We start from the raw sequence: 12,269 nt of genomic DNA on the forward strand, positions 1-12,269 counted from the left end.
GGAAGAAGCCGAGGGGCACTGGGCTTAGACGCAAGTGGGTACAAGCAAGCTGGTCCGTGGTGAAAAGGATGACGCTCACAAGCAGAGAGGAGAAAGTATTTGTTGAGTCGTAGTAAGCCCTGGCCAGGTGTTTGCCAGGTGTGTATCGGTGAATGAAACAGACGTTGTTCTTCTGTGGTCTTGTAGGGAAGGCAGACAATAAAAAAATTTTTTTTAGTGTGATATGCACCACGACAAAAAAACCAGTGTGCAAATATTTGATGTTCTTAATAGGTTTCCTCATCTGTAAGATGGAGCTAAGCGCTATACCTGTGTCGCGGTTTTTGTGAGGATGGAGATGGCGTGAGTGTGTACGGCACACAGAGTTGCTCGATGTGCACTGTCTTCTGCTGTTAGAAGGTAAGTGTGGGAATGACTGTTCGGGACTGGCTGCATCGTGGCACTTAGGACATTGCAGTCACCGGTTGTGGTTTGTAGAGAAGGTTCTCAGGTGAGTTGTGCACAGCCAGCGTTTTTAATATTTCCTAATTTAATGAGGCTCCTGTAGCAAAATGCGAAGTCAGAGAGATTGTGTGTGTTCAGTGTGGGAGCAGGACGGGAGCTGCCTTCGGGCTGATGGCAGCAGAGCTGGGTTGGTCTTGCTGCGGGAGGGGGGTTGTGCCTGTGTGTACAGGGCAGTGGTGGCAGCTCTGGTTTAGCTCACAGTCACCCGGAGAGCTGCAAAATACCAGGCCTGCCCGCAGAGATTTGAATTCATTCTGTCTGGGGTGAGGCCCTGGCACTGTTTTTGCTTTTGCTGTTTAATTTCTCCAGATGATTCAGCTTGGCAGTCAGGAGTGAGACCCACTCTTGGTGAGAGACAGGCAGGCTCAGGGAGCCAGTGGGGCAAAGGCATCGAGCTGGGAGGTGGAGGTAGGCAGTGTCTGTCAGCGATTCAGCGCGATCACAGTGGAAGGAGGTAGGCAGTGTCTGTCAGCGATTCAACGCGATCACAGTGGAAGCTGGAACGGGGCTTTTCATTACCTGGCCAGGGACCTTGGCCTCCATCCTGAGAGCAGAGGGGAGCCTCTGAAGGGCTTTAAGCAGGCAAATGGGGGACTCTCTTGCTGAGATCTGTACTGGAGGATGATTCCTCTAACGAAATGTCGTGAATCAGAGTGAAAGCAGCGAAGAAGTAATTGGAGCCGGCCAGATGATGGGAAGCCCAGGTTTGGTTTCTGTATTCCTCCTATGTGTGTCCCTTAGCAGCGGTGTCTGTCCTTGTAATTGGCCAGCTTCTTGTCTGTATTCCTTCCGCTGGGCTGTCAGCTCCTTCAAGGCAGAGAGTAGCTCATTAGGCTCAGCATTTATCGTGTATGAGGTACATAATAGATGTTTATTGAATGAACTGTGTAGAGCTCTAAACTGGACACACAGCCTACTTTGTCTTTTTGTGGCAGTTCTCACAATTTTATATTCCAGGTGCTTCCACACTGTAGCCTCCTAGGGCAATAAATTGCTTTATATCCACGTGACTGTCCCACAGGGAGAATAGAAAGTTGGACAGCATTTAAATGCCAGTAAAAATACGGAGGAGAATGGGAAATAGTATGGTGGTTCCTCAAAAAATTGAAAATAGAATGACCATATTGATCCAGCAATCCCACTTTTGGGTATATACCCAAAAAAATTGAAAGTAGGGTCTCAAAGAGATATTTGTACATTCATGTTCATAGCAACATTATTCACAAAAGGTAGAAGCAGTCTAAGTGTCCATCAGTGGACGGATGGGTAAACAAAATGTGCTCTGTCCATACAATGGAATATTATTCAGCCTTGAAAAGGAAGGAAATTCTGAGACATGCTCCGACATGGATGACCCTTGAGGACATTATGCTATGTGAAATAAGCCCAACACAAGAAGGCAAATACTGTATGATTCCGCTTATATAAGGCATCTAAAGTAGTCAGATTCATAGAGACAGACAGTAGAATGGTGGTTGCCAGGGGCTGCAGGGAAGAAAGAAATGGAGAGTTGTCGTTTAATGGGTGCAAAGTTTGTTTTGCAAGACAACTAGCGTTCTGAAAGTTGGTTGCACAACAATGTGAACGTACTTAATGAACCGTCCATGTAAAAATGGTTAAGATGGTAAATTATATGGTATGTGTATTTTACCACAATTCAAAACAAAAAAATATGGAGGAACAGTAAATAAAAGGACATATGAAGGGGCTTCCCTGGTGGCGCAGTGGTTAAGAATCCGCCTGCCAATGCAGGGGACGTGGGTTTGAGCCCTGGTCCGGGAAGATCCCACAGGCTGCAGAGTAACTAAACCCGTGCGCCACAACTACTGAGCCTGCACTGTAGAGCCCGTGAGCCACAACTACTGTAGCCCGTGTGCCTAGAGCCCGTGCTCCGCAACAAGAGAAGCCACCGCAATGAGAAGCCCGCGCACCGCAGCGAAGAGTAGCCCCCGCTCGCCGCAACTAGAGAAAGCCCGCGTGCAGCAACGAAGACCCAACACGGCCAAAAATAAATAGATAAATTTATTTAAAAAAAAAAAAAGGACATATGAAATGCAGAGCAGAGTGCTTATATATGAAGCCATTAACTTCTGTAGATTTCCACGAGTAAAGGAAAAGTTTTACTGTTAAGACAGACAAACAGTGCTCCCATCGCCCTGAAGCCCTGAAGCCCCAATTAAATTCCCCTTCAGAATCTCCTTGAAGCTCTGACCCTTCATTGAGAAATTCGACCTGAGTTAAACATTGCCTAACCTCGTTGTGGGCACTCTAGACTGGTCTCTTATTAACTACCTTGCTGACGTCCAGCCAACTTCAATCTTGCTTGCTTTCTTTGGTAGTGATGCATATAGAATGAGTATAGACGCGGGTAGGATGAATACTTGTTAGGAAACTTTCCCACAGCTGGGGGGGAGGGCTCAAGTTTATTGAGCTGCTTGAGACCCTATCATTGTGACGCCCCTGCTTGACTTCCTCCAGATCCCAAGATCTCAGGCAGACAATGCTGAGAGCAATATTCAGCAATCGAGGATGTGTATTTTTAATTTTTCTCTGCTGTCTTGCCTGGTCTTTGTTTACTGAGCCTTTGAATCTTAGGAAGACCTCTTTTACTGTTTTCAGTCTTTTTTTTTTTTTTAAATAAATTTATTTATTTATTTTTGGCCGTGTTGGGTCTTCGTTTCTGTGCGAGGGCTTTCTCTAGTTGTGGCGAGTGGGGGCCACTCTTCATCGCGGTGCGCGGGCCTCTCACTATCGTGGCCTCTCTTGTTGCAGGGCACAGGCTCCAGACGCGCAGGCTCAGTAGTTGTGGCTCACGGGCCTAGTTGCTCCGTGGCATGTGGGATCTTCCCAGACCAGGGCTCGAACCCGTGTCCCCTGCATTGGCAGGCAGATGCTCAACCACTGTGCCACCAGGGAAGCCCCTTCAGTCTTTAAAAGTGGAATTTAATGAAATAATGCCATTTGCAGCACCATGGATGGACCTAGAGATTATCATACTAAGTGAAGTAAGTCAGACAAAGACAAACACCATATGATGTCACTTATATGTGGGATCTAAAATATGACACAAATGAACTTATCTACAAAACAGAAACAGACTCACATAGAGAGCAGACTTGTGGTTGCCAAGGGGGAGGGGCGGTCGGGGAGGGATGAATTGGGAGTTTGGGGTTAGCAGATGCAAACTATTATATATAGAATGGATAAACAACAGGGTCCTACTGTAGAGCACAGGGAACTATATTCAATATCCCGTGATAAACCATAATGGAAAAGAATATGAAAAAGAATATATATGTATAGCCGAATCACTTTGCTGTACAGCAGAAATTAACACAACATTGTAAATCAACTATACTTCAGTAAAATTTTTAAAAAAACTACATAAGTAAATGGGCAGGGCTATGTTCCAATAAAACTTTATTTATAAAAAAATAAATAATAAATCTTCATTCTGATCATTCAAAAAAAGAAAGCGAAGAGGGAAGAGAAACGGGAACATATTGTATATGTATAACTGATTCACTTTGTTATAAAGCAGAAGCTAACACACTATTGTAAGGCAATTATACTTCAATAAAGATGTTAAAAAAAAAAAAAAAAAAAAAAAGAAAGTGGAATTCAAAAAGGAAAAACAATGATCTTGAAGTACCAATTCTCGATAATTAGAAAATGCCACTTAAGATCCAGAATCAATGGCCCATTGAGTTATTGCTAACTGACTTTAAAAAAGAAATAGAGGAAAAAAAGACTGCCCAGGCGGTAAAAATGCAAGACCCAGAATCTTGGTCATCTGAGCTGTGCAGTGGGGAAAACCAGTAGGAACCTCAGAGTTGTAGTCATGGGTACTTAACTGTTCATATTTGGGGATAGAGTTTGAGGGGAGATGGAACTGTTTTTGATGCAGCACTGGACTTCTGAAGAAATCGTGAGAGCTGATCTGAATGCAGAGCCACAGGTGAGGTGAGGTGGCTCTTTTGTGGTGTCCTGATTTCAGAGAGTGGTAGAAGTGGAATGATCCATTTACCATGCCATTTGCCAGCGGACAAATATCTTAAATATATAGGGTTTATCATGAAACTGTATTAGACTAATAACTTTTCTGATTAGGAAAACAATACATACACATTAGAGGAAATTCACAAAAGAGTAAAAGAACAAACAAAAATCACTTAAAATCTTGCCATTCAGAAAATGCCTCTGTCTGGAATTTTTTGTATCTCTTTTTGGCCTTTTCTTGTCACATGTGATTTTTAAATAAAATTTGGATCAGACTCTAGATGTTGTTTTTCTTTTTCTTTTTATTTATTTTTAATTAAAAAAAATTTTTTTTTTTTTTTGGCTGCCCCACATGGCTTGTGGGATCTCAGTTCCCTGACCAGGGATTGAACCTGGGCCCTCAGCAGTGAGAGCACGGAGTCCTAATCACTGGATCGCCAGGGAATTCCCTAGATGCTGTTTTTTAATTTTTATTATTTAAAAAAAATTTTTTTTTTTTTTTACCACGCAGCATGCGGGATCCTAGTTCCCCAACCAGGGATCGAACCCGTGCTCCCTGCAGTGGAAGCACGGAGTCCCAACTGCTGGACCACCAAGGAAGTCCCTAGAGGCTGGTTGTAAATAACAGCTTTGTTCAGATACAGTTGACGTACTGTGCGGTTCACCTGCCTGAAGTGTACAATTCAGTGGTCTTCAGCGTAGTCACGGCTGTGCACCCATCACCACAGTCCACTTGAGAGAAGACTTTGTACCTCCCCCAAGAAAAACCCTGCACCCGTTAGTAGTCACTCACTCTTCATTCCACCCCACTGGATCCCCCCCCCTTCCTTCCATCCCAGCCCTACCACTAATTTACTTTCTGTCTCTATAGATTGGCCTATTCCAGACATTTCATGTAAATGAAATCGTACAATACGTGGTCTTCTGTGTCTTTAATTTAACATAGAGCTTTGAAGGCTCATCCATGTTGTAGTCTGTATCAGAGTTTCCTTTTATTGACAAGTAACATCCCATTGTATGGATATACTATGTTTTGTTTATCCATTCCTCAGTTGATAGACATTTGGGTGGTTTCCACTTTTTGTCTGTTACGAACAGTGCTGCTGTGAACATTTGTGTGCAAGTCTAACCATTTGGGACCTCATAGTTTCTTCTAAGTTTGCAGGAAGTTCTTACAAAAACAGCTTCCACATCTCTTATTTCCTTAAAGTAAATTTATAAAAGTAGAATTGCTGACTGCAAGGACCTTACGTTTTACAGCCCTTGTCAGATGGTGTCTAGGAAGACTGCATTAACTCTCTCCGTAATCACTTCAGCGTTGTTAGCCTGCGTGTGATCGGTGATCGTTTATTTAATATCACGTGCTATAAAATGAGAGTCCATGGAGTGTTGAAAAGACGGTATCCCTGCCGTCAAGATGCTTATGTTCACGTTTAGACCAGATGGGCAGATACAGATCCAAGGGTATTTGGTAGGCAAGGTTATGTGCATTATGTGGAGAGAAAAAGAGACTGGTTAGATAAAGTGAACATTCGCCTGCCCAGGATGAGATTCACACAGACATAACCATTAAGCAATTTTTTACACCTAAAAGTTAAAAAAAAAAAAGAAGAAAAAAGTTAATGGAACCAAACTCTGGCCTAGGGACCTGTTAGTCCAAAGTCATAAATCCTCTGGACTACAGAGTCGGAACCTTGACCCCGTTGTTCAGGAGAGTCAGATGTCAGCACAGTGTGGCCTGTTGACTTTGCGGCCCATCTGACCTGGATTCAGCTGCCTCCCAACCTGTGCCGCTTCATCGTTTCTTTAGATTCCTTGGGACTTCTAAACAGCATCCACTCTTGGCCCTGTTTCTCATGCTTTTATATTCAGAAAAGTACTACTTCAAGACTGTAACATCAGCAAGGAGTTCAGTGAAATAGCTGAACATGGGGGAGGATAGTCCAGCCTCCTCAGCCTTCCCCCATTGACGCTGACACTGGCATGTTTTCATCCCCAACATAACCACCAAATTCCACAAAAAGCAGTTGACTAATCTTGATTTGGAAAGATCATTCATTTGTAAAATTAGAGGTGGGAAAGTTACAGCAGATCTTTCAGCATGCTTCTTTTAAGCAACTGTTAACGCAGAAGCTATTTACAGGGCCATATATTTTTTTTTTAACTACTGAGAATCAAACTTTTGAGGCTAAACCATACTACATGGCAGATTGCATTTCCTAATCCATTGCACCCATTTTTATTACAAACTCTTTCTCTGCATAGGTAACCGGCAGAGAGTGCTGTGCTCCTATCAGGAAGCTGCGGCCTGGCAAACGCAAGTTTGAGAAAACGGAAACCTGTTTTTTCTTTGCAGCCGTAACAAGATGTCTGACAAGAAGCATATAGCTGCCAGAGCTTCCCTTATTGAGCAACTGATGTCTAAAAGGAATTTTGAGGATCTGGGCAACCACCTCACTGAGCTAGAAACTCTGCGTGTGACTCCGGAGCATCTCCAGGAGACAGGTGTGGTCAGGGCTGTGTACAGAGTCCTCAAAAACTGCCCCACGGCGGCTTTGAAAAAGAAAGCCAAGTGTTTGCTGTCAGAATGGAAAGCTCTGTATAAGGATGCTCGCTGCAAGCCCCGGGGCAGCCCTAAACTATTTCCTCCAGGTGGAAATAAAGAAGAAAATCAAGGACTTTCTCCTGACCCAAATCAGGATGAGATACGGGGCAGCTCCCGCTGTCATTCTCTGCACGCATCCCAAGATGTTGCAGGAGCTGTTGAAAGGATCGTGCCAGAAAATAGCCCTGGTGGAGCGGAGCCTAAGGCAGCGCATCTCAGGGCCGGTGACCCTCAATCCCCCGACGAGAGAGCGAGTGAGCAGCCAGATCCTGCAGCGCCCGTGAGAGCCAGATGCACAGAGCTGCTGTACGAAGCTCTAACTAGTCCTTCCACAGAGCAGCCCAGAGCCGATCTGTGGCACAAGTTTGCACGAGAAATCGAAGAGCACATTTTTACCCTTCACTCCAAGAACCTCAAAAAATATAAAGCTTGCATCCGAAGCAAAGTTGCCAACCTGAAAACCCCCCACAAGTCTCACTTACAGCAAAACTTGCTCTCTGGGACCATGTCTCCAAGGGAATTTGCCGAAATGACCGCCATGGAAATGGCCAGCCACGAACTGAAGCAGTTGAGAGCCTCCTACACGGAATCTGGCATACAGGAACATTACCTGCCCCAAGTGGTGGAGGGCACGCCGACCAAGAAAATAAAGTGCCGACGCTGCGAGAAATTCAATTGCCAGGTCACCGTCATCGCCAGAGGGACACTCTTCCTTCCAGGTTGGGTGCAGAATTCAAGCCCAGATGAAGAAATGATGACCTATGTAATCTGCAATGAATGTGGGGAGCAGTGGTACCATAGCAAGTGGGAGTGCTTGTAATTGTAATAAATGTTCTCTTAACAGATAACTGGAGTGATCCCTTTTATTCATACCACCCTTTTACGCTTGTTTTTTAAATCTTGTACACACTTATTTTTTTTTAATTGAGGTATAGTTAATTTATATATATATATAAAATAACCTATAATGGAAACGTATATGTATATTCTTTTTCAGATTCTTTTCCATTATAGGTTTTTAGAAGATACTGAGTATAGTTTCCAGCGCTCTACAGTAGGTCCTTGTTGTTTATCTATTTTATATATAGTAGTGTGTTAGACACACTACTCTCAAAACTATCCTACGAAGAAGGAAAGAAGGTTGTTTGCTGAAGCTCACACCACGGTCACTAAAAGTTGATCGTTTGGGGAAGGAGAGTAGATGCCTGTTTGCATTGTGCTTAGTGGCTACTTAGTACTTTGCTGTACTCTGAGTATGCTTGGGAACAGCTTAGCATAACCTAGGAGCCCGTTAGAAATGCCGACTCTCCGGCCCCATGCTGCTGAATCTGCATCTGCATTTTGGCAGGATCCCCAGGTGATCCTGTTCAAGGTCATTGGAGAAGTGCTGCTTCTGCAGTAGGCCTGTAGTTCCCAGCACTGGCTGCATATTAGCAGGATCTGGGGAGCTTTGAAAACCCACAGAGCTGAGGACCCACCCTGGGACAACTACATCTGGATCTGTGGGATGCAGCCCAGGCATCAACATTTTGGTTTTAATTCCTCAAGTTATTTTAAGATGCAGTCAGAATTGAGAACTACTCATCCATAGGCTCTCACTTGATCCTTTTGTCACCTTTAAGAAAAGAAAGTTACTCTATACACTTCACAGTTGAGGAAACATCCACAGAGGTGCCGTGACTCGCCCCAGTGACACACCATAAATAGTCAAACTTGAACTGCTGCCGGATTTTCTTCCTTCCAGTTCCCTGTCCGAGACCGCTTCAGTATTGACTTCTGAGAAATACAGTCCTGGAGATGTGGAACTAAATGAATAGTGTCTTCAAGCGCTAACAAAGGGGAACAAGAGCTTTGTTATCGTCCCCTCTCTTTTCTCTTCTCACTTTACAGGTCTCCCGTGGACCCTGAAATTAACCCTGTGACGAATCCCACGGTTAGAATCTTATTTCCAGTCCTCTTGCTCGGTCGAAGGAGTCACGTATTTGTTTCCTTCACACAAGTTCTCCAGGGTTTATAAACTCTTTATGACATTAGGTTTCTGATGGTAGGGAGTCTTCATGTTATCAGGGGTTAGGTCTGTAGAGGAGGGGGAAAAAACCTGTAGCTGGGACCCCGAAAATTAGACTGACTGACGAAAGACAGATTAACCAGAGAAAAGTAGTTTATATGTGCAGCATGCATACCCGCAGGAGAAATTCGGTGATGCGTAACTCAAAGGGATGGTTAGAACTTGGGCTTATACAGCATTTTAAGAAAGAATAGTATGTTTGTAGAGAAGTAACAAGACAAAGGAAAAGGGCTTTAGGCTTTTAGTGGCAGCAAACTCTGGGAAGGTGAATTGTGTGTGTGTGTGTGGGGGGGGGCGGTGGAAACTAATGGAAGACAGTGGTCATTTAGTAAGGTTTGTTTGTGTAGGCCCTTTCCGGTGCCATCTTGCCTCCAGTGATGAGGTATTTATCCCCTTCCTGGTAGGGAATTCACAAGGGGAATTTGTGTTCTGTTTTCAGGCAGGTAGCCGGAGGGCAGAGAGCTCATCCTGTGTTTGCTTTTTCTCATTTGCTTTCAGCTCCGAATGATCCTTATGCCATTATATTTTGGGGGTGGCACGCTCTGAACCCCTTTAGGTCAGAATTTCTTTTGTAAAAACTGGCATTAACCTCTCAGAGGAAGTCCATTGCCTCAGCCTTTGAATCTACCAACGTTTCTCTAATAAACGAAGAGGAAATTACTTCTTCGAGGCCTTTGTAAACAGTGTTTAACCAATCTGTATAATGTTTAAACACAACAAGGCTTCTGTGTGATTTTTTTCTTTTTAAAAAATTCATAGAATTTTACTTTTTATAGTTTTAACTATAGTTTGTGAGTTGTCTACCAAACTACACATTTTCACCAGTTCTTTTCTCCTCACTCCAAGTTCTTTTGCTAGAGCTCAGAATGTAATGTACAGTTTACCTGCCTCATGACTGAATTCTGTCAAAGGTGCAGGAAACGAAAATACGTTGTTCGTGTTTTCAAATGGTTTTGAAGAAATGGGCTTGAGGCCATCAGTTATCAATTCTATTTTGATACCTTTGTCCCTGTGGCTTCCCAGGGCTGCCTATTATGATGTAACAGTCTTTTAAAGAAAAACTTGCAAAGTCACCTAAAACTTCAAGTTTCACAAAGTGTGGTTTCATGTGACTTGGAATGATCTTAAAAACTATTCAGTGGTTATAAAAGAGCACAGCACATGAAAACCGTGTGTTATTAGCTCATGTCAGTGTTTGTTTTTTGGTTTAGGGTTTTTGGGTGTGTTTTGGGGGGGTGGGTTTTTTTTGGGGTTTTTGGGTAGTTTTTATTTGTACTGGACTTTTGCAAACTAAATTTGCAGACAAATAAAAGCACTTGAAATGGAAATTCCTTTACTCTCCAAGATATAAAAATCTGGGTAGTCTTCCTCCTTTCGTATCAACTTTGTCAGTGACTTTTGCAACTATAGATAGGAAAACAGTAATCTGGTTTGTTTTTTTTTTTCTTTTAATCAATGAGAGAGCACTACATTTTTTAAGTATAGATAATAATTCTTTTATATCCTATGCTTATTTCCTAAAAAGAAAGGGTTTTTGTTGTTGTTTTGTTTTTAAGTGCTCAATAGGTAAAGGATCTTTCATTTCACTTAAAATCATTTTTACAAGAACAGCAAGTACATAGACCCCAGGATGGGAGGGTGCCTGACACAGACAAGGCACAGCAAGAGTCCACCAGAGCTGAAGCACAGTGGCAAGGGGAAGAAGGATGAGAGGTGAAGTCCAAGAGCCATCGGGTTCATGAGGGCCCTTGTCGGTCATGATAAGGACTTTGGGATTTTTCCAAGCCTGATAGGAAGCCATGGAAGCTAAGGGGTTGGTAGTGATAAGACTTGAATGACCTTTAGGAAGCATCCCTCTGGCTGTTGTGTTAAGTTAGATGAGCAGGGAAGCAAGGACAGATGCAGGGACACCAGTTAGGTGGCTGTAGCAGTGGTTCAAATGTCATTTAACTGGTTTCAAACGAGTACACAAAGACTGGTCTCCCTGCATCCTTATAGTTGACAAAGCCCTTGGTGATGGGGTTGAGGACACACTACCCCCAAATCTGGCACTTTGGCATAGTGAATATTTTAAGCTGAAGCAATTTGAGAAACCGTAGGTGCAGGAAGGCCTCTCTGACCTTCCCCTGAGGGAGGTCATAAGACCCTCAAGTGAGAGGTGCCCTCCCCAGACCGAGGAAAGGAGCATCCTTACCTCTGCAGATGGAGGGATGCTGGAGGGAATCGCAGTGAACAGGTCTTGCTGGGTTTCCCCCAGTTGACTACCCTTAGCTCCACATTTTCCCACAACTTTCCACTCTTCATCAAACCTGGTATAGAAACACCCAGGTGTAACTGTTTCTTTGGGTGTTCACTTCCTTATAAAGGCTCCCAGGTCAGATAAAATTTACATTACATAAATGTGTGCTTTCTTCTTTTTTAAAAAAATTTTTATTGGAGTATATTTGATTTACAGTGTTGTGTTAGTTTCAGGTGTACAGCAAAGTGAATCAGTTATACATATATCCACTCTTTTTTAGATTCTTTTCCCATAAAGGTCATTACAGAGTATTGAGTAGAGTTCCCTGTGCTATACAGTAGGTCCTTATCAGTTATCTATTTTATATATAGTAGTGTGTATATGTCAATCCCAATCTCCCGATTTATCCCTCCCCCCACCAACCCCCTGGTAACTGGAAGTTTGTTTTCTACATCTGTAACTCTATTTCTGTTCTGTAGATAAGTTCATTTGTACCTTTTTTAAAAAATTAATTAATTTATTTATTTGGCTGCACCGGGACTTAGTTGCGGCACGTGGGATCTTCGTTGCAGCGTGCAGGATCTTCGTCGTGGCGTGCGGGATCTTTAGTTGCAGCATGCGGGCTCTTAGTTGCGGCATGCGGGATCTAGTTCCTGACCAGGGATCGAACCCGGGCCCCCTGCATTGGGAGCGCGGAGTCTTAACCGCTGGACCACCAGGGAAGTCCCTGTACCCGTTTTTTTAGATTCCACATATAAGTGATATCATATGATATTTGTCTTTCTCTGTCTGACTTACTTCATTCAGGATGACAATCTCTAGGTCCATCCATGTTGCTGCAAATGGCATTATTT

The 12,269-nt window shown here is 43.4% G+C and overlaps 2 protein-coding genes across 3 annotated transcripts in view; both read left to right on the top strand.

The window, feature by feature from the left end:
- The first annotated feature begins 291 nt into the window (after nucleotides 1-291).
- The window catches only part of RAB9A (RAB9A, member RAS oncogene family), a 53,993-nt gene continuing 42,015 nt past the window's right edge, over nucleotides 292-12,269 (top strand). The window contains exon 1 of the mRNA XM_068533654.1: nucleotides 292-399. The gene's annotated coding sequence lies outside the window, so the exon portion shown is untranslated. The remainder of the gene's footprint in view (nucleotides 400-12,269) is intronic.
- Nucleotides 316-7,938, top strand: TCEANC (transcription elongation factor A N-terminal and central domain containing). 2 transcript variants are annotated; one of them, XM_068533651.1, is made up of 2 exons: nucleotides 316-399; nucleotides 6,769-7,938. In XM_068533651.1, exon 2 carries the CDS (start codon nucleotides 6,870-6,872, stop codon nucleotides 7,926-7,928), a length of 1,059 nt encoding a protein of 352 aa, XP_068389752.1. In that variant the 5' UTR covers nucleotides 316-399; nucleotides 6,769-6,869; the 3' UTR covers nucleotides 7,929-7,938. The 2 variants fall into 2 exon arrangements, with proteins under 2 accessions (XP_068389752.1, XP_068389753.1); XM_068533652.1 differs by having other exon boundaries at nucleotides 317-399; nucleotides 6,860-7,938.

Source organism: Eschrichtius robustus, chromosome X, assembly GCF_028021215.1.
Source record: "Eschrichtius robustus isolate mEscRob2 chromosome X, mEscRob2.pri, whole genome shotgun sequence".
NCBI classification, from domain to species: domain Eukaryota; kingdom Metazoa; phylum Chordata; class Mammalia; order Artiodactyla; family Eschrichtiidae; genus Eschrichtius; species Eschrichtius robustus.

Bases quoted from the DNA above. Each gene is read 5' to 3' on its own strand.
- TCEANC (XM_068533651.1), top strand. From the start codon at position 6,870: ATGTCTGACAAGAAGCATATAGCTGCCAGAGCTTCCCTTATTGAGCAA.